Source organism: Netta rufina (assembly GCF_964035555.1).
Source record: "Netta rufina genome assembly, chromosome: 1".
Classification (NCBI taxonomy): Eukaryota; Metazoa; Chordata; class Aves; order Anseriformes; family Anatidae; genus Netta; species Netta rufina.
This window is the reverse complement of record NC_140123.1, coordinates 163772627-163793065: the sequence shown is the minus strand read 5'-3', so window position 1 is coordinate 163793065 and position 20439 is coordinate 163772627. Positions and strand designations below refer to the sequence as shown.

Genomic DNA, 20439 nt, shown 5'->3' with positions numbered 1-20439 from the left:
TATCGATTTTAAATAGTAGTTTCATAACTTTTATTGAATGTCCTTCAATTTTATCAGAAAACGTATAGCTCAAATGAATAATACCTTCTGATACTCACACGCTTGTCTCACAGACCTTTAAGTTATCTGAAAAAGATAGCTCTGAACTTATTTCCAGAGCTTATTTCTGACATTTTCAAGAAAATCAAGAAAATACATCAATCTGAACCACCACCATTTTGCAATGGAAGAAGCCTAACCTATGTCAAAATTTTATAAAATCGAATGTTATATCCAGGAAATAAGACTGACACAGTAGAGGTGCTTAAAACAAGCATAAAAAAGTTCTCAGACATGCTTTTTTTTTTTCCTTTGAAAGCCACAGTAAAGCTCATCCTTTTCCTGATTTTTATTAATATGAGAACTCTGCAGTGCATTTGACACACAGACTGTTCCAACACACTTAACATTTCTTATCAACTCTAACCATAGTGCCTGCTCGAAAACCTGTTTCTCGTACAAAGTTCTGTAGTTTTCTTTTGTCAGGGATAGCATTTTTAACATAACAAGCATAGCTACAGTATCTTCGAGTTTATTTCCAATTTTTAATGTTGAACATGACATCCCCTCTTCTATAAATACTACAATGTCAGGACTTGCTTTGTTGAAAGTCAAACGTATTTTTATTCTGTTTAGACAGTTAAAACCACAAGAAGTTTCAACCTCTTCTAAGCACTACTTTGTATAGTACTTAGCCAAGTTAGGATTACAAAGTTGTATCAAAAACATTGAAGTCAAATACATAGTATACGTAGTCAATATTAAGTAAAGTGGAGGATAGGATTAATTATATTTCTCAACTGGCAGCATCTTCAGATTACAACATTTTCCTCCAGGTATTATAAAAAAGAAATCTGTCAATCTCTATGAAATATATTTTTAACAGCAAAGTTTTGAAAAAGCTGAAAAATGAATAGATCCATTCAAGTTTTATGCTAAGTATCAAAAAAGCAAGCCACAACGGTGTTTGCAAGCAAACTGTGGGAAGGTTGCCTTGACAATGTCGCTATCAGCACGCTGAAGGTCAAAGTTGCCCTGAACTACTCCAAATTCTAACTACTGGACTTGGTTTTCAAATACTGGAAATGGTAAAAGGGTGAGCTTAATAAACAACAAATAATTCTGGAAGCTATGGTCTGTTAAGAAGAATAAGAAGAGAATGCCTGAGACAAAGCTGCCAGCAAAGATAAAGAGGAAGCATTTTCAGGACCTACAAAGAGTTATAAAATACCAAAAAGATACAATAACAATGCAATGACTAAATCAATTTCTGTCCTTCTTCTGAAAGAAAGGGTAAGAGCATGACACACCTTAGATGTACACACTCTGGCAGAGGAAAAGGCCTATTCTGAATTACAGCTGCAAGCAATAAACATTTGGTAGCAAGGCCAAATGATTAACAATTAAGTAGGATACTCAAGAAGGCAACAATGTGTTTGTTATTTTGAGGCTTGAACCAGCAGGCCTTCCACTGCATGCCTGTTAAGGCACAATACCTGCCAGAATTCAACAGGTTGAAAAAATTAGTAGGTCAAGTACACACAGTTTTAACTGAAGATCTGAGATCACTTACAGGAAGGGAACACACACAGTGTGAAGCACAATCAGCTACCAGGTTAGTTCATTTCCCCTGTACACGAAAGTATACTGAAGATAATAATAGAGATACGCTTTAAGAAGTAAAAAGCCCAGGCTACCAAAAACATTAAGAAAAAAGTTATCCAGAAAAGGAAAACAGTTAAACACTTAAACAAGCAAGCTGGGTAGAACAGCCTCAACGGGAGACATACGTGAATTTGATCTGAGTAAGTGATTAGAAATTTCAATGAGTCATCGTCTTTTATCTTCTTGGAACGGAAGACTTAACATGCAGAAGAGGAAGGTAAAGAGAAACGAAAAGCAATGACAGAATCTATGGAATACCCTGAGATCACATGAGAAACTAGTACAAAAAAGCAAGAGACTTAATTGGATAAACTGAAAGCAAAGTTATGGACTTGCCATTCATCTAAGAGACCAGGAGAATCATGAAAAGTAGAAGGTGCAAAGTAAACTGAAGAGTGGAGGCTAGTTAAGAACTTCAGAGAAATCTGATGTTTTTCCACAGGCTCTCAGAACCAGCTTCATTAAGTACAAGGAGATGAAAGAGAGAGAAAATAAGTGATTATCCACAGTACTTAACAGAGCAGGCATTTCCCTTTTGAGCTGACAGGGCACAAACTGAATTGGTGAGGTTGGGGCCATATGGGATCAAACCAGAAGAATACACTAGTTGCCAAGTTTGGAGGAGAAAGCACACAGTCAAAGCTGGGACCATTATTGTAAGAAGTAAAGAACAAATGCAGGGGAACAAAGTAAAGACTTGGCTGCAGAGCAGTAAAGGAAGCCCTGGAGAACATAAAAGTAAGGATTAAAGACAGTCCACAAGTGAGAAAGCCATGAATTGCTGCAGATCATTAGTATGACCAACATGCTACATGGCACAGATCCATAGGAACAAGTCAAATGAATTCTGTCTTTGCAGTTAATATACAGATGAACAAACTTCCATAACAGCCAGCAGCAAACAAGGTCAGCAAGATGTGGAAATGCAGCTTATCAACTGAGGTTTTCAACAGCTTCTGCTGAGGACTATGGATTTAATCTGACTTTCAAAGACCTTTTTGATATTCAGCTCTCCTTAACCCTTGACAGAATTTACTTCTATCAAATTTTGAGTTTTCCTCAACCTACTGAATGAGGTATAACTTACAACTTTACATTTTATTTTGTTTCCAACCTACCTACCTAAAAGGGGGTCCTACAGACCACAACGTACCTCGTATCTCGCCAACATAACCCGTTTCCTATTGCCCTAACTGAAGAGAAAATTTGAATGATTGGCAACAGCTAGATTAAACTTCATTTTTAAGTTTCTTCAGGATTTTCAGTTAAACAGCATGCAGCTTCTGCAACTTCTGAATCTTCTGATGAAATCATTTCAAGACTTTTGCTTTCAATTAGCTTTTTCTGTGCATGAAATCAGAGGATGCTCTTCTCTGATCCTATTACTTAAGGAAAATGGTTTAACCCCTTTCCAGTGGTCTAATCTTTCTTAGACATTCCAAGAGTACTGCATCCAGGTCCGGGGCCCCCAGCACAAGACAGATGTAGATCTGATAGAATGGGTCCAGAGGAAGGCCACAAAATTGAACAGAGGGCTTAAGCATTTCTCATATAAAGAAAGGCTGAGAGAGATACACTCAACCTAAACATAAGGCTCTGTGGTAACCTTATTGCAGCTTTTCAATACTTACAGGGAGATAGAGAACAATTTTTTGCTTAGTCGGATAACGACAGGACAAGGGGAATGGTTTTAAACTAAAAGAGGGGGAGATTTAGACTAGAAGTTAGGAGGAAATCCTTCACTCAGAGGGTGGTGAGGCACTGGAACAGGTTGCCCAGAGGAGCTGTGGATGCCCCATCCCTGGAGGTGTTCAAGGCCAGGTTGGACAAGGCCTTGACCAAGCTGATCTAGTGGGTGGCATCCCTGCCCATGGCAGGAGGGTTGGAAGTAGATGATATTTAAAGTCCCTTCCAACCTGAGCCATTCTGTGATTCATATGACCCTATGATATATTTTCAGACAAAAACAGTACTATCTTCTAGAAAAACAACATAATAGAATATGTAATGTAATCTTGAACAAGGTTAAGGGTGAACAATCCATTGCTTTTCTAACCCATGATGATATCAAAAACAAGCAGGAAGAACTTTCTAATGCTAAAGAAGGGTCCTCTTCCACAAGATATAGTTAAGAAGTTTTTTGTTTGTTTAAAATCCTGGGACAAAGGACAGCTGGCAAAGCACAACAGAATAAGGCATAACAGACTATTAAATAAAGATTAACACAAGGCTCAGGATAGCCCAGTCTACAATAGTCTTCTAGAATACCCCTAGCTATTAGCAGTAGTTAGTATATTGTAATCTGTCAGCCTAGCTTGAGTCAAGTATCAATGTATTATACATTGCCCTATTTTGTTCTTCCCCCAACCACCTTTGGTATTCTTCCACCAAGTACCAGAGTCAGGCTAATAGCCTAATTGACCTTCAGTACCCAAGAAGAAAGTCTTATTGCCTTGAAAATATTTCAGCCTAAGTTATAAAATGCATGGCCACTCATGTGACTACCTTTATCTGTTCAACGTGGTTCCTTCTGAGATTGAGCTCTGACACACACTGCATATTTAGCTGTAATAAAAACACTTAACTGTACTTTCAGTGTAATGTTTAACCCCTCCAGCTTTCACGTTTCGGAATTGCTAGAACACTATTGAAAAGTTACGCTCTCCTTTCCCATTCATTTACCATGAACGTGACTTGCCACTTACAACACTTCAGACAAGTGCTCTTATCAAAGACCTATGATTTTGGCAAGTTAAAAACTGCTTTATATTACAGTAATAGCTATGTTTGTATGTTTTTTTCCAAAACACTCAACTTCCTTGTACTGCTTAATAATGAAGATGAGTTGATGCTTGACCAGTATCTACTCCTCCAGGAGTTCCAATTACCATGAAAAGAAACTTTGTGCTTTTCAAAACAAAAATCAAGTTTGACCAAAAAAAGAAAAAAAAAAAAGTGCTGTACCTATTAGCAATACTATTTCTTATTTCTTACTCCAAAGGCCTTAACATTACCAATTTAAGCAATACTACAAATGCCAGATATGTCTGTTTTTTCAAGTACCTAAGCAGATGCTGAGTTTTGTTTCTGAATTGTCCCCCTGAGCTCTTGAAGTACATGGAACAGTCCTGAGGTATCTGGTTGAAACACAGGCCAGAACACGGGATTAAAAATAAATTATTTATTCCTTCCTAAAATGAGCATGAGACTTTTGTACTGGGCTTATGTGGCAAGATAGATAGCAGGGATGACCTCTGTGAGAGGCCCCATATCACCTAAGAGCCAGTGCCAGAGGCTCCAAAAGGGACCTGCCACTGGCCAAACCTGAGCCAATAAGCAACACTGGTTGTGCCTCTGTGAGAGTATACTGAAAGAGGGTAAAAAAAAAAAAAAAAAAATACTGCAGAGAAACAGTTGGAGAAAGGAAAGAAAATGTAGAGAGAACCAGCCCTGCAGCCCCCAAGGTCAGTGCAGCAGGAGGGCAGGAGGTGCTCCAGGCAGGCAGCAGCAGTTCCCCTGCAGCCTGTGGAGAGGCCCCTGGTGGAGCAGGCTGTCCCCCTGCAGCCCATGGGTCCCACACAGAGCAGATCTCCACGCTGCAGCCCCCCCATGGGTGGAGGAGCCCCCGGTGGAGCAGGTGGATGTGGCCTGGAGGAGGCTGAGGCCCATGGGGAGCCCCCGCAGGAGCAGGCCCCGGGCCAGAGCTGCAGCCCGTGGAGCAGAGCCCACGCAGGAGCAGGGGGCCTAGGAGGAGCTGCCACCCATGGGGGACCTGTGGTAGGTCCAATGGTACAGATCTATATCGGAACAGCCTGTGGAAAACCCATGTAGGATCAGTTTAGGAAGGACTGCATTCTGTGGGAGGGACCCCGTGCCAGAGAGTGAAGAAAGTGGCTACGAAGGAGAAGAAACAAAGTGTTACAGACAGGCTGCAATTCCCATTCCCCTGCATCACTTGGGGTAGTACAGTGGCAGTAAGGAAGCAGAAGGTAGATGGAGGGGAAGTGTTTTTAGTTTGCTTTTAGTTCTCACTACTCTAGGCTGCTATTAATTGGCAATAAATTAGTCTTCCCCAAGTCAAGTCTGTGTTGCTTGTGGCAGCAAATGGTGAGCAATCCCCCTGTCCTTATCCAAAGTCATAAGGTTTTTTTCACTGTAGTTTCTCTTCCTGTTCTGCTGAGAAGGTGGAGTGAGAGCAGCTGTGTGATGCTTGGCTCCCTCATGGTGTTAAACCACAACAGTATACAGTTGTATACAGTACTGCATTAATCAGAACAGTATCTGCTTTGTTTGGTACTCTGCTTTACATCCTTATTTATATTGTAGGGAGGAGAGGTAAAAGGTAAAGAAAAAGTTCACCCTGTATTCTTTAGAATGCATACAACATGTCAGCTGCCATCTACCTTGAAGACACTTGGGAAGCATGCAAGATATCTTTTATTAGAGGTGACACTGTGCACTACTCCCCAGCCACTGGGCAAAGTGACAGTAAACAAGGAAGACAGGACAGTAATAACACAAATCCATAGCCAAGAAAACAGCTAATAAGTGAATCTCTTAAAAAAAAGACAACAGAACTTTAATGCACCCTCATATATTTAGTGAGTATGAGGTTTGTTACAGAGGCCTACAAAAGCAGTTTTTCCCCTGTGAAAAATACAGAAAAACTAAATTTATCTCTCAGTCGAACATGGAGGATGTTTAATGATAAAACCTATGTAACATTTCTCCTGTATTAGCCTCTATAGCATTAGCACATCAATAGTTTGGGTCATTTTGTTTAAGAATCAGTATTTTTGTTTCAGAAAAATGTTTTTCATAGCTAGGTATAAAAAGGCTTCTTTAAGTAGGAAGGATGGGAGAGCAACATCAAGTGGGCCTAGAACATCATCTAGCCCAGGACTCCACAAAAAAAAAAAAAGTAAAAGTTACAACAACCACAATGAGTTCTGCCATTCTCCCAGTAGACACCATTCTCACTGGGAACGAGCATCTAAGCTAATCGAGATTCTTGAACAAGATGCTGCTACTGACAATCAGGTTGACGTTTTAGATCACAACTCCAGAACTCTTGAGAGGATGCTGTGGTGGGAGAGAAGAGGATATTAAATCTATCACATCTTTAATAAGCCTAGAGATTACAAGATGAAGCAAATCAAATTTATCCTGCAAAGAGGGAAAACTGTATACTATGATACAGAATTTTTGCAAAGACTAAGCCCGTAAATTACAGAAAGTCTTCCAGAGAAACCAAATAAGTAACAGCTATTTTACCAGTGTGTTCAGAATTACTGCAGATCAACATAAACCTCAAAAGGCTGTCCTTTAAAGAGGGTCTGAGCTCTTGAGGCAAGATGTAGCTGAACAGAAATGAGCTCTTGCTAATTTGAAGTACCTGTTTTGGAAAAACTTCCCTTGAATGAGAAAACACTAGTAAATTAGTTTCCTCTATGCTGCAGCAGAGGACTCATATACCAACGCTTAGAAGACTGCTGTGAAGTCATGAATATAGAAGACTGGTTTAAATACCGACATATGGCCTTGGGTGTCTGAAGTACTGAATTGCATGCTACCCAGTCAACACCTCCACAGCCCTTGGCATTCGTGTTTTGCCTCAGTTCCTGTCAGTATGGCTGCTTCAAGACAACTTACACTGCTTACAGATTTCTAGGTGCACAGTTCTCCCTCTGTGCTCATCTACCCAACAACGGGGAAGGTGCAAAGCAGTCTTTGCTTTGGATGTGCAGGTGTTCTTACCTACAAGTAAGAGATAAGAGCACACTTGTTCACTAAACACCATGTATTACTTCAGATGCCTGTTCTGTATGACAGCAGAAAATTCGGAGAGCATCTCCTGGAACCTCTATCAATATAAAGCTTACATAGTCATGAAGGCATGCAGCCGATCAAATATTCAGAGCTCATCAAGAAAGCAAGCAGCCCAGCCAAACCAGGCGCACAGGCAAGCGTACACGTGTTCGTGCAAGAATATAGGGGAAGCAGAAACCTACAGAACACCATTCTGCAATGAGTGTTGTCCTGGGCAATTTACCCATTTTTAACATTGAAGCAGTGGAAACAGTGAGGAGGGACAGCTTTGTTTGCAGTTTGTAAATACTGTTACTACTGCAGAAGTCAACTGTTAAGCAAAGATTAGGATTTGCCAGTCTAGCTCATGCAGAACAGCTATAAACAACTGCAAGATTGTCTTACTGTAAGTTTTAGCTGGAAGAGTTCAGTACTGACTTAATACAGTCAAAATGTTCAACCCTAAAGCACAGATTTCCCACTCGTCTGCAATTGCATTCAGAGGGGAAAAGCCACTTCTAAACAGGCTTTAAAAGCTAACAAAATTATCCAATGAGGATGGCAAGGTTAAAAACCAGCATATATACTAGATACATCTAAAGCAAATAGCAACCTGTAACTATGCACTTATTCCCATAGGAGGAGACAAGTCTGAAGAGTAAGTGATGCAAGAATCATCTGTGTCACTTAGGGTAATATGTACCCAGGTACTTTCCCTCCAATGTTTTCCTTTGGCTGGCTTCATGTTTCAGTCCACTGAATTGCTCTTCAAGAGCCCTTACCTCTCTGTGTTCAGTAGCCACAAAGACTTTGATGGTCTTAATGACGCCATACTGCTGAAGTCTTAAATATGCAGTAGACAAGTACTGATTCTTTCCAGAGTAAACAATGAAAGCAAATCTGCAAGAGCAGTAAGAATCTCACACAGTCTTTTTCACAGAAGGTGGGGCACTGGCAACCTAGTCCCAAGCCCATCCTACTCTGTAAGGACAGGTGCCAGTGCACTTTAAGGACACTGACCAGAAAAATCCCTTAAAAGCCCGCTATTATCAGAGCTTTCCAAGAACCTTCCTCCAGAAATACACACCCTGTAGCTGCCTGTACTCCAGCCATATTAAAGTCCATTACCTGAGAATCATGTCATTATAAGATTCCCTGCACTTGATCCTGGTCCCTCCCCCTCAAAAAAACAGAGGAACGACTGCATTCCTGGATCCTTGGAGAAACCAAATACTGTTACACGCGCAATTTGTTACATGCATCTATGTTATGTGCACAAAATTGCTTAACTGCAAATGGATCCAAAGGAAGCAGAATTAATTAAATCACTTAGAGTGCCTGCTTTTAAAAACAGGTCTAGTTTTACCGGTTTCATTTATTCAATAGCCTTTTACAGCAGTACTTCAACGGTTGGTTTTAGAAAGAAGCTCTCTCTAATGGTACAGAGAGAATATGTTTCAGTCCCAAAGACTTCAGACTTTCTTTCACACCTGTGACAAGAAAAAGGCCTACAACTCTAAGGAAGCTTCCAATTATTTTTTCCTAGGATACAAAGGGAGACAACAGGACTCCAATCCTGGAGCATTTCAAGAGGTACTCACATGATTCTCAAGTGTTTGTGTCCTGGACATTAGAGGGTTTTGTATGTTTAGGAAAGTACATCTTCCAAAAGGAAATAAACCTAGGCTAGGCCTGGCTGTGCATTTCTCAGGGTAAACAGTGATTTAATAGCTGGACACACAGAAGATGAGCAAAACAGACACGTAGGCTTTCCTTCTGGACATTTCCCATTTGCATCTGACAGACAGAATGAGAGGTTTTCTTGAACTTAACTCCTACATTACAGAACCCTTAAGCTCTGCAACAGCAACTTAAGACTGCAGCTGGTATATGGTATACTTTTTTCTTCTGTGGATAGAGATGAGAATGAAAGACAGAAAAAAAGAGATGGCCTCTCACTAGTCTGAATTTATAATGCAGACACTAGGCATAATGATTTGTTCAGGAGAGCAAGCTTTAGAGAATACACTATTCTCCCCAGTAGCTTCCACAGCTACCACATGACACAACCATCTGGTCCTCTGACAACTGCCTTTTGTATGTTCTTGCAGGAGTCTCACAAGAGATATCAGAAGCAAATGCTCCTGCAAATCTAATGGATCTGCTGCTGGTAACAAGAGCAACATCAGTTTTCTCATCCTGTGCCACCTTCTAAGTGCTCAAACCTGATAGACTCATACACAGCTCTGACAGAGACCTGTACATGTACCGAATGTTAATCCAAACCACTTATCAGATCTGTGATAGGTCACAATAATTTTAGAAAAAAATCAAGGTACAACTTAGGTCCTATATCATAAGACATCAGAAGTGATGATGGTTGTCTACAGCAAGAGTGAGAACCCAAGTAAGCCTATAGGCTCGACTGGTTTCTCAGCCAGAGTGAAACATCTGAGTATCAGAATCAGACCATTGGAAAGCAAACAGTCTTAGGCCTCCATATTGTCCCTGTAGCACAACCAAAAGCTGAGGGATATGATAAGAGTTTAAAATTTTAAGAATTTTAAATTTTAGTTGACATTGTGAATATCAACCTAGACTAGGAAAAAGGACAACAAATAAATACAAGCTATGATAAGCATCTACAGTAAACTTACTTTCCACACAACTTGCTCATGTGCCTTCCAACTGACTTCACCAAAACAATATGGAAAGATGAGCTCAGCCTACTACCCACTGTGGTAAATCGCTGAACTTCTCTTGCTCAAGAAGGTACCAGTTCTGCAGCATGCCTTCTCTGTAGCCCATACTGTTCTCAGCAGTATTCAGTGCAACAGCTATACGCTAGAAGCCTCACAGCTCAGTGTTCACAGGATTTCTTAAGTTTTATAACCTTCCCAGACCTAATACCCCATTCAACCCAAGGCTCAGCATAATATAGGTTAACCAATGCACTTCACTTCTATGCTCCTCTTTTCTCAGGATTCCTTTTCACCATCTCTCCCACTCAAACTTCTAGCACTCTTCTTTTCACAGCAGCAATCATAGCTGCTTTCTCCAGTGTCACTCAGCAGAGGGAACCGAAGGCTGGCTAGCATGTCAGGTAGTGTTTAGTTGGTTTTGTTCGTTTTTACTTGAATGAACAGTACATATATTCCTTCCTAGCACCTAACAAAGAACTATAGGAGATTCCTAAAGCTTTTATCATCCACTTGTTCTTCTAAGCTTCTTCCTCATTTTCATTATTTCCTATATCACCTGTAAGATACCTTCAAGTGCCTTCTTATAAGCTTCCAAATAGCCTGATACTGCCTGCACCTAATTCATTTTTTCCTCTTACCTCATTTGAGATGTGTTTTCATTTCTGAAAAACATTCAGATGAAATAAGCTGTAAAACCCTGCATTTCAAGCAAGCTATTTTATCTCAATTTTGTCAGACACATTCAGTGAATGTTTAGAATTACCTTATCCTTATGGGTTTTGGAGAGCAGAATAGTCTCCTGATCTAATACTGGAAATCTAACACCAGTATTAGACTAATAATCCAGAGAGCTAGTACAAGAAAATAACAGAGACAGTATAATTTCAGATCACAGTAAATAAAGTGCACAAATACAAATAACTTCATTTCTAAAACTGTAAAATTAAATATGCAATATAGTAATGGCTGTCTTAATTCTTGGAGTGCATAATGACATCTGAATCTCTCCGCTGAGAGTCTCCCTGAACAAACTACAAAAATGTAGTTTGTTCCAAAAACTTTGTAGATGTCCAAAGTAACAGGCCCTTTGGATTCACACTGGTTATACATGGGCACAAAGTATTTGCCCTCACTTTTTTTTTCCTCTTTATCAAAAAATAAAGAATTAACTTATTTCTCATTGCTACTTTAATGAAGTTTACTTACTGCTTCAGAATTATCAATGAAAGGGTCTGTTTCATCATAACCATAACCTATATCAATTAGATCCTGCAGGCGATCCTTCCGATGTTTGTGGGGCTTTCCACTCTGAGGGAAAAAAAAAAAAAGGTGTTACATCAGTTGAGAAGAGAGTAAGAATAAGCAAAGTACTGAAGTCTACATAACATAAGACACTGGAGGGATAGTCATTCAGGGAATTAGCAGAGTTCCACTTGCTGTCACAGTTCCCTGAAGATAGTCTATATGACTAAAAACCAGAAAACTTAACTTTTCTTTTTTTCCTACAAATATGCTAAAAAATGCTGTATAATAGCCTTTCCAGAATCATTTCTGAGAGGTATTCACTAGCCACCTGGTTTCTGGGTGACTGCAATACTCCTAACATTTTCTGTTTAGGGATGTTTCTCATGCTTTTAAAACTTCTGTTAGTGATAAAAGGACTGAGATAATTCAAGGAGTGTTAAGTTTTTCAGTATGCTACAGGGTCATTACAAAAGAAGAAAAATAGCCTAGCATTCACTAACACGCTCTCCCACACAAGATGGATTGCTTCTCTACAGCAAAGCGAAGTCTAAGCCAAAACGGAAAAATATTGATCTGGTACTTGCAGATATGGTGTGTATGAGTTTTCAAGAAGTTACAGCACTCACATAACGTGACTGAAGAAAAAGATACTATAGTGAAATCCTTTGAAATGCAACAATCATCTTGGTTGATCGGCCCAGACATGATAGGGTTATTTGAATAAGTTAAAGCCAGAAACTGCAGTGCAGACTGTGGGATTCACGTACCCTAAAAATTCTCTTTGAGCTTGGTGTGACCTTTGATTTGACTTAAAATTACTTTCATATTAGGAAAGTACTCAGGTTAAACTGAAGTTTACTTTCTCCTGGACATACCTATAATATACAGCTATAAAACTAGCTATCTGCTTATGATGTAAGGCCTAGTTCTGACATCTGCATATTGTGGAAATTGTCCATATAGAATTCTCAAAGATAAAATTCTCCTAAAAGGCACCACCTTTACTAAAATAGTATCAGGTTCTTCCATGAATTCAGGGCTTGCTCCCCTAAAGCTTCTCAGGAGTTCCAGGCATGTTTAGAATGAATCTCTCCATTTGCAAGATCCATTCTATTACAATTTAATGACTACGCAGCTTTTGTTCAAAAGAACTATCATCTTTGCTTTTATAAGCATAAGCATCCAAACACCTCCGTGTTAACAATATACTGCAGAGTTTAAGTTTGTACCTATAAGCAAAGCATGTGCTCTTGCAAGCAAACAAGAATCTCTCAGGTGTAAGACACTGGAGAGCAGACCTACAGAGAGGGGTATAGGGCTTTTGATTGACATTAAGCTGAGTATAAGCCAGCAGTGTGCCCTGGCAGCCAGGAGGGCCAACTGTATCCTGGGGTGCATCAAGCATGGCATTGATGGTCAGTCACGGGAAGGGATTGTCCCGCTCTACTCTGCACCTTTGTGCAGCCTCACCTCGAGCACTGTGTGCAGTTCTGGGCACCACAGTACAAGAAGGACGTGAAACTGTTGGAGTGTCCAGAGGAGGGCTACAAAGATGGTGAAGGGCCCTAGAGGAGAAGATGTATGAGGAGTGGCTGAGGTCGCTTGGCCTGTTCAGCCTGGAAAAGAGGAGGCTGAGGGGGGACCTCATTGCGGTCTACTGCTTCCTCACAAGGGGGAGCAGAGGGGCAGGCGCCGATCTATTCTCTTTAGTCACCAGCTATAGGACCTGTGGGAATGGTGTCAAGCTGTGACAGGGGAGGTTCAGGCTGGACATCAGGAAGAGGTTCTTCACTGAGAGGGTGGTCACACACTGGAACAGGCTCCCCAGGAATGTAGTCGCAGCACCGAGCCTGTCAGAGTTGAAGCAGCATTCAGACTGTGCACTTAGTCACATGGTCTGAATATTTGGGTAGACCTGTGTGGAGCCAGGAGTTGGACTTGATGATCCTAGTGAATCCCTTCCAACTCAGGATATTCTATGATTCTGTGATTCTCAATACATTCTTATTGCCTGTTATTCATAAATACACAGTGCAGATATTGGACAAAATCAATAAATGAAAAAGTCTCATAAGAGCAGAATGAATAAAAGTAGGATTAAAATAAAAAGCTTTGCGCAGATGGAACAGATGATGAAAATATCTGAACTCCTTTATGTGTAGTTTGAGAATTTCCTTAAGGTCTGACCTTACAAAGTCATGTTTAAGGATGCATGTTGAAAAATTGCAGAATCAGGATGTTAAGATCACAATAGCAAAATCAAAGGGATTTTCTGTATCAATGTTTACTACGCAACTTAGGGGAAGTTTTACCCTTGGTGCCTTTCACCTCTCCCAGAAAGAAATCCTCCAACCTTTCTGTCCCAAATTATAAGGAGCCATGATACTAGAGCAAATTGAGACATTTAATTCCTGAGGATGCAAACTGTACTCATGCAACTGTTCAGGGACTCAAACACAAATTCAACAATGGCACATAACATATAGTTTAAACAACCCTTGCACAACTGGACTAGAAGGTGGCAAATAATTTTATTTTTTTTTTTTTGGAGGAGTTGTTAAACCTTCTCTCTGTATTGGGCATATTAATATAAGTTAAAAAAAAAAACAAAAACAAACAAAAAAAAAAAAAAACAGAAGTAGCAAGCATAAGAATACACATTCCAGGGCAGAAAACAATCTTGGTAGAAGGAAACTGTACTTCAAATACTTTAAAGGTCCCAAGGTGTTCAAAGGCAACAAGCTATCACTGGATAAGAGGTAAGGTCCACTCAAATTAATGACTGGTGTAAGGCTGGTAAACAAAGGGTAGGAATGAATAGTTCACCAAGGAACTATATTCAGCTACAGAAGCAACAAAGAGGGGGGAAGGAAGGATAGAGAGATAAATTACGCAGGACAGTAAATACAAGAGGCAGCTGAAAAATCACTGAGAAACCTCAGTTGTTCAATACTTTGAATGGTAAATGTAATCCCATGTTAATAAAAGCAAGGTAATCCACACAAAGGAAGTATAACTCCCACAACAAAAAATACAGTGTAATTTCAATTTGTTATGCAGCTCAGGAAGCACTAGAGTCATTCACACGTCACACATTCGCTCAACAATCAAGAGTGGTCAAAAAAGGAAAGAACTAGGATTTATGAAAAAAGGAAGAAAATAAAACCAGAAGTCATCACTGTATCACTGATAAATCAGGGCATCCTACTGCTAATGTCCTTTCATTAAAAAAAAAAAAAAAAAAAAAGGAACAGAGTAAACCAACAAGGATGTCTGAATGTAAAAAAAAAAAAAAAAAAAAACAGCTACTGTACAGTAACAGAATGTTAAGACACTTCAGCTGTGGAACGAAAGGGCTGAGTTCTGATAGCATCAGAATCACACACAGCATGCAGAAGAACAGAAGAAATTCAGTTTCTCACAATACAGGAACCATGGAGTACCAAGTGACTCATCAAGCCAACAGGTTTAAACACGAACCATGTTTGTATACAACAATCATCATGGTACTCAGGGCCACAGAACAAAACATTAAGCATCAGTAAACTCAGAAGATGGCCTGGCAGATTTATGGCAGAAAACTACACGAATGGTAAACACAGCCTTTGGCTCGGAAATAAATTAAATCGCAGATTAATAGAACGGCACACTGAAGTAGTATCAACGCACACTAAGTTTTCAAGTATAAGGTTACAGTAGCGTGACAGGAATATATTGCCATTAATGGACTTTTGTTTTGATCCAAGTATTTTAACATTATATAAAATATCATCTGATTCGACATCATGTTTTTACAACATAGAGAAAAGCCACCTGGCTTTACAAAACTACTTATTTATAGGCTTTTCTTTAGTATCAGAAAGATATATCCAGTACTGTACTGATTGTAGGTATGTGAATTTACTTGAAAAGAAGTCTTTAAAGATGACTGTTTTTCACGTATTGCATAAGTACTACAGCATCAACATTAAACTGCTATGATTTAAAATCACACGTGCTATGATTTAAAAGATCATTTGACTCCATTTCAAATGGATTTAGGTTAGTAATACCTAATTAGTTTAAAGAAGAAATAGCCCTTTATGTAAATTCTTCATTCTCATGCAACTAGTGATTACTTTTACATTAAAGCGTCGTTAGAGAGATTAAGAGAATGGATGTCTACATCATGGGATCTCTATTCTAGTTTAAGCTAAGGAGCACATGTCTCACTGCAGGAGCAAGAAGATGGCTGGATGTTGTCAGAGCATGAGCAATTACACTGGATCAGTGTACAGACATGCAATTCCTCTTACCCTGAAGTATACGTAGAAACTGATGGTTCTTGTATTGGAAGAGAGAAAAGACAGGGAATACACCTAACAGAAGAACTACTAACCCCTTACCACCCTCCATGCTTAGTGGTCCTAATATATAATAATAGGTCCTTTTTTATATAGAAGTTATTTCCCTTCTGAGAATTTTGTGGTAGTAGGGAGCATAAGGTATTATTTACTGCTTTTCTAATGGCTCTAAATATTTGCCTCCCCCCCCCTTTTTTTTTTTTTTTTTGCAACTGAGCACTGAACTCAAATTTTCATAAGTTTAATAATACCATGCTTCGACCATAAATGTACATGTTTAACTTTGATGCGTGAATGTATATGTAAAACTACATTGCTTCCACCACTCCCATACCGTCCCACATATATTCCTTTCATGCTTTACACTGGCTTTCATCTGCTATACTTAAGCAGCTTGTCTCAGAACATTATAAAATCCTTAACTTATATTATGGAAATTAGTTTTCTAGAAAAGTACAATTATAACATTTCTCTCTCAAGTTCATGAAAATAATTTATCATTTAAATGAAAAGCAAATAGTATTATGGAACTGCCTTCAGAGTATACCGGGTATATCAAGTTTCTATCGATTCCTCCAAAACTGATTCTTTTCACTTTAAGGATTTCTTTTGTTACGTATCACAGCAAACATGTTCTGAAATAATAATTACTTCTACAGAATATTTAGACCTGACACGCCAAGAAATTTGCCTTCCCCAGGAAAAAGTAAAATTTTAATATGTGTATTAATAGTAAAAGATACAAATGACTGTTGATTCCCTTCTTTATTATTGAGGTGCTCTGTTAGTAATCCAGAATATCAACATGTCTAGGCATGATGAGTTTTGATTGCCAGCTCAGAATTAATCACCCAACCCTACCCATATGAATTCTTAAAGACCTGTTTGGGTGTGGTTTTAAGACAACATTTACTGATTTCTACCTTCATTTATTACTGAAAGCCTCTATATTAATACCTAGTGTCGTTCAAGTCATTCATGTTACACTTTCAGGACTCAGCGGAGTATCTTTAGGCAGCTGGCAGCTACAAGATAAACTCATCAAGTGATAACTTAACAACAGCTTCCTATGGAAGCATTCTAAACTAGTCAGAAATTCATCACGATTCATCAGTATTTAGCACAAACAGAAGAACTGTTCAATAGTGCACAACAGCATTATGTACAAATTCTTCCCTCCAGCACAGTATTTATCATTAATATTGATCTGCATCTATTACTCAGTTGTATTTATATACGAAGCTTTTCCAAAAATAGCCTCACAAGCTATAATATCCTATAGACAGATCTATTTAGCAGACTTGCCTAATAAGCTTGTAGAAGCTTCAAGCTACTTAGATGAAATATAAATGAGACAAGCAGCTCAGATATACACAAATCATTTGACATTACTTCAGCAGCTCTTTAAGAAAAAAACCCTGACGTTAACATCCATGCCACACTAAGTTACCATGATTAATTATTTGCATGTTTAACAAAGGTACAGTAACTCACATATTTTGCCTCAAACTTCTTGGCTAGCATTTCCACTTCATGCCGCTCACGTTGTTCATCATTAAAAGGATCTTCTGAGTGAACTGACTTCTTCTGAAAAAGGCAGAAACATACATTCAATTTCAAGCGAAGCGCAGAGTGCATCTAATGAAAAACCATGTAATGTCAATAAACTGACTATTTAGTATTAATTCTATACCCTGAAGACTGCGCCCAAATGCTTATTCTCCAAAAATGAGTTTAACCCATTCAATTATCATTCAGTTACTTTTCTTCTAATGAGAGCACAAACAGAAGAGACCCAAAGTTATATATATATTCAAGTATTCCACTACAACCTCAGCCAAAAGTATAAGCATAAGAGAAAATTAGTACTATTGGAGCTTGCAGAGAAAGAACTCCCCCTACACTTAAATTCTTCTCAGTTCAACTTACTCTAGTGCCTATCCTACTGGTGCCATGATCCTCTTAGACACCATATGGAAGGTGTACCTGGTAGGCTAATCAGCAAGAAAGCAACTAGAAGACTACAACACAAAATCATAGCCATAACTAATGCCTTGAAGTCTTACTGTTTTTTTTCTTCAGAAAACTGTACTCATAGCACAAATATTACAAGACTGCCACTACAGCAGCCAGAAGAATGATTTAATACTCCAGCTGTACAAATAAGCAGGAAGCACACACTGAGTTTTCACTGACAAGAAGTCAATGAACAATAATCAAGAGTATGACAAGTTTTGCCTTTTTTTTTTTTCCCCCTCCTCTCAGAAAAAGTACAACAGAAGAATGGAGCCACAACCTTCAAATCAGAGCCTATATATAAAATACAGTAGTTCTTGTACAGGGAAGGGTGCAAGAAGATGCTACAACATGGCAGAATCAAGTTAAGCCTTTATGGATGCCAACTAACTCCACCGCATGCATGGACTGCTCAATGAATGAAGATTCACGATAGACTAACAGGAACAAAAAAGCTATTCTCTACACTCTGAAGAGCAAGATCCTCCCCACAGTGTGAAAACTGAGTACTTAGAGGAAAAAAACATAAAAGAGGGTTATAGTTAAATGTGAAACAACTAATAGGTTACATACACATTTCTTGCAAGCGTAACTTAATATAAAACTTAAAAAAAACGTGCTCAGTTCATGCAACACCCTTTTTCCTCCATTAATGGGGAAAACCTACTCCACATCTGCTAGGGAAATGGCTTTTTTTTTTTTTTAATTGTGAAATAAAGACAAGTTGAGGCCAGAGGTCAAGTAAAATTTAGTACTAAAGTTTTTTTTTTTTTTTTTTTTTTAACTTTCCTCTCTCTACCAAACACTCAAAGCCATAGCTGACTACTGCTTTGAATAGTTAAGTTTTGGCAAATTTTAATCCTGGCAGTGTATCTAAGGGCTCTGCCACTCAAGAAGCTTCAAGACGTTACTACTTCAGTACCTTCACAGCCTGTCTGGCAGAAACCAACTTGAGCTTCTGGCTCATCCACTTCGCATTCAGTTTTACACAGCAAGCTTCAAACCGCACCAGCAGAAAAGGAGGCATACTTTTCTTTCTGCCAGTTAAAGAGGCAAATAAACTCTTCAACCACACTGTTCTGTTACTCACGTGCCAGAAGTTTTACATAAATAATTCCTACCAAAACATGAACTATACTAACAACTCTACCAAAGGATGCTGTCTTTCTTAGGATAAAAAAAGTAGGACAAGGACATCACAAGTTTATTGTAAACACTTCCCCTAGCTTCTCATTCAGGCTGAAAACCCAACTTTAGAATTAAAAAATGTGATGTTCATACTGTCAAGCAAGTTTGGTGGGTTTTGTTGTTGGTGGTTTGTTTTTGTTTTTTAACTGTTTAAGGGACCTATTAAAGCAATGTTTCAAGTTATTCCCATACATCCTTCCCGGACGTATGGGAACGGCCGACCTCTGGAAAACTGTTACGGGTTGCTGCAGCTTGAAGCAGCACTACAAGATAAAGATGTGTTCCTAATTATGTAACGCTGAACTCAAATGGGAATAGTTATAAGGAAGTTGAGCAACTTATAAGGGATAAGGAGCAAACAATAGCCTTCAGAAAACCCAATCAATCTTTACCCTACAAAAACAGTTTGCATAACTAAGTTTGCATGAACTGTTCATGTCAAGCTGATTCATTACAGAAATAAACTGAGTTCTGGATTTCAGAATTTAAAACTACAGCATTAACTGCCAACTAGTTACTACCTGCTCAAGAGAAAAACCTCACAGATTCTGTAGAAAAGTGGCAGAGGGACGAAGTTTCCTGGTCAAGTTCCATTTTAACAAGTTTTCTCTTCCAGAGCTACTGTACTCAGCAAGCAGGATCAGTTTTCCTTTCCTAATTGTTTCTATTTTAGGACTTTGAACAGGTTACATAATTTGTTGGTCTGAGAATGAGCAGGTAAGAGACACACTTCTGTCATCCTAATCCTCCTGCACTATGCAGAGCAAATTCTCCTCTTTAACGTTCTTTAACCACAGTAGAACCTTGATACACTGGTTTTATGGGTGAGCAAAATGCGTTTCCGCTCTCTTTTCATGCTGACTGATACAAGATTGTAAGTCCTTCCCACACCACATCAAAGAAGCTTTTTCAGTTTCTACCCTGTAACAAGCAAGAAGTTAAACTGAAAGGACAACTACACAACATCTGACACTTTTCACATAATCAGTTGTTTCTCTATACAGTCCAGCAAGAAATGGGACATAACCATCTATTGATTTTCAATCTGGATTCTACATAGAGCTGAAAAAAAAAAAAAAAGACAGGATTTCTTATAAAACAATTCTAACACTATTTCTATCTTAAAAGCATAATTCTCTGATTCAAATTGTACCAAAAATCCACTTTTTTTTCCCTTTCCCTCTCTCCAGAATACATTGAATTTGCATCAGAACTATGTTAAAATGTCATTTTGTCCCCACTTATGCAATTAACATATTACCAACCTACAGAAAAAAGCAATTATAGAGCTTGAGACTGCCAAAGGCAGAAGTCAGCCTCCATACACTGAACCACTGCTAAACACTAACACAACTTCTACCTTTGCGCAGGAACTGCTCAGAAAGATGGCACTTCACAGAGCAGCAGACTACTGCTACAATTTGGAGGAGTCG

General features: G+C 38.9%; 1 protein-coding gene across 1 annotated transcript in view; it reads right to left on the bottom strand.

The window, feature by feature from the left end:
• Nucleotides 1–20439, bottom strand: part of UBN2 (ubinuclein 2) — a gene marked incomplete at its 5' end in the record, with an annotated part of 54157 nt that overhangs the window by 32076 nt on the left and 1642 nt on the right. Inside the window, 2 exons of the mRNA XM_084300543.1 lie at nt 11421–11522; nt 17297–17389. Of these exons, the coding sequence (XP_084156669.1) occupies nt 11421–11522; nt 17297–17389 (195 nt within the window). The remainder of the gene's footprint in view (nt 1–11420; nt 11523–17296; nt 17390–20439) is intronic.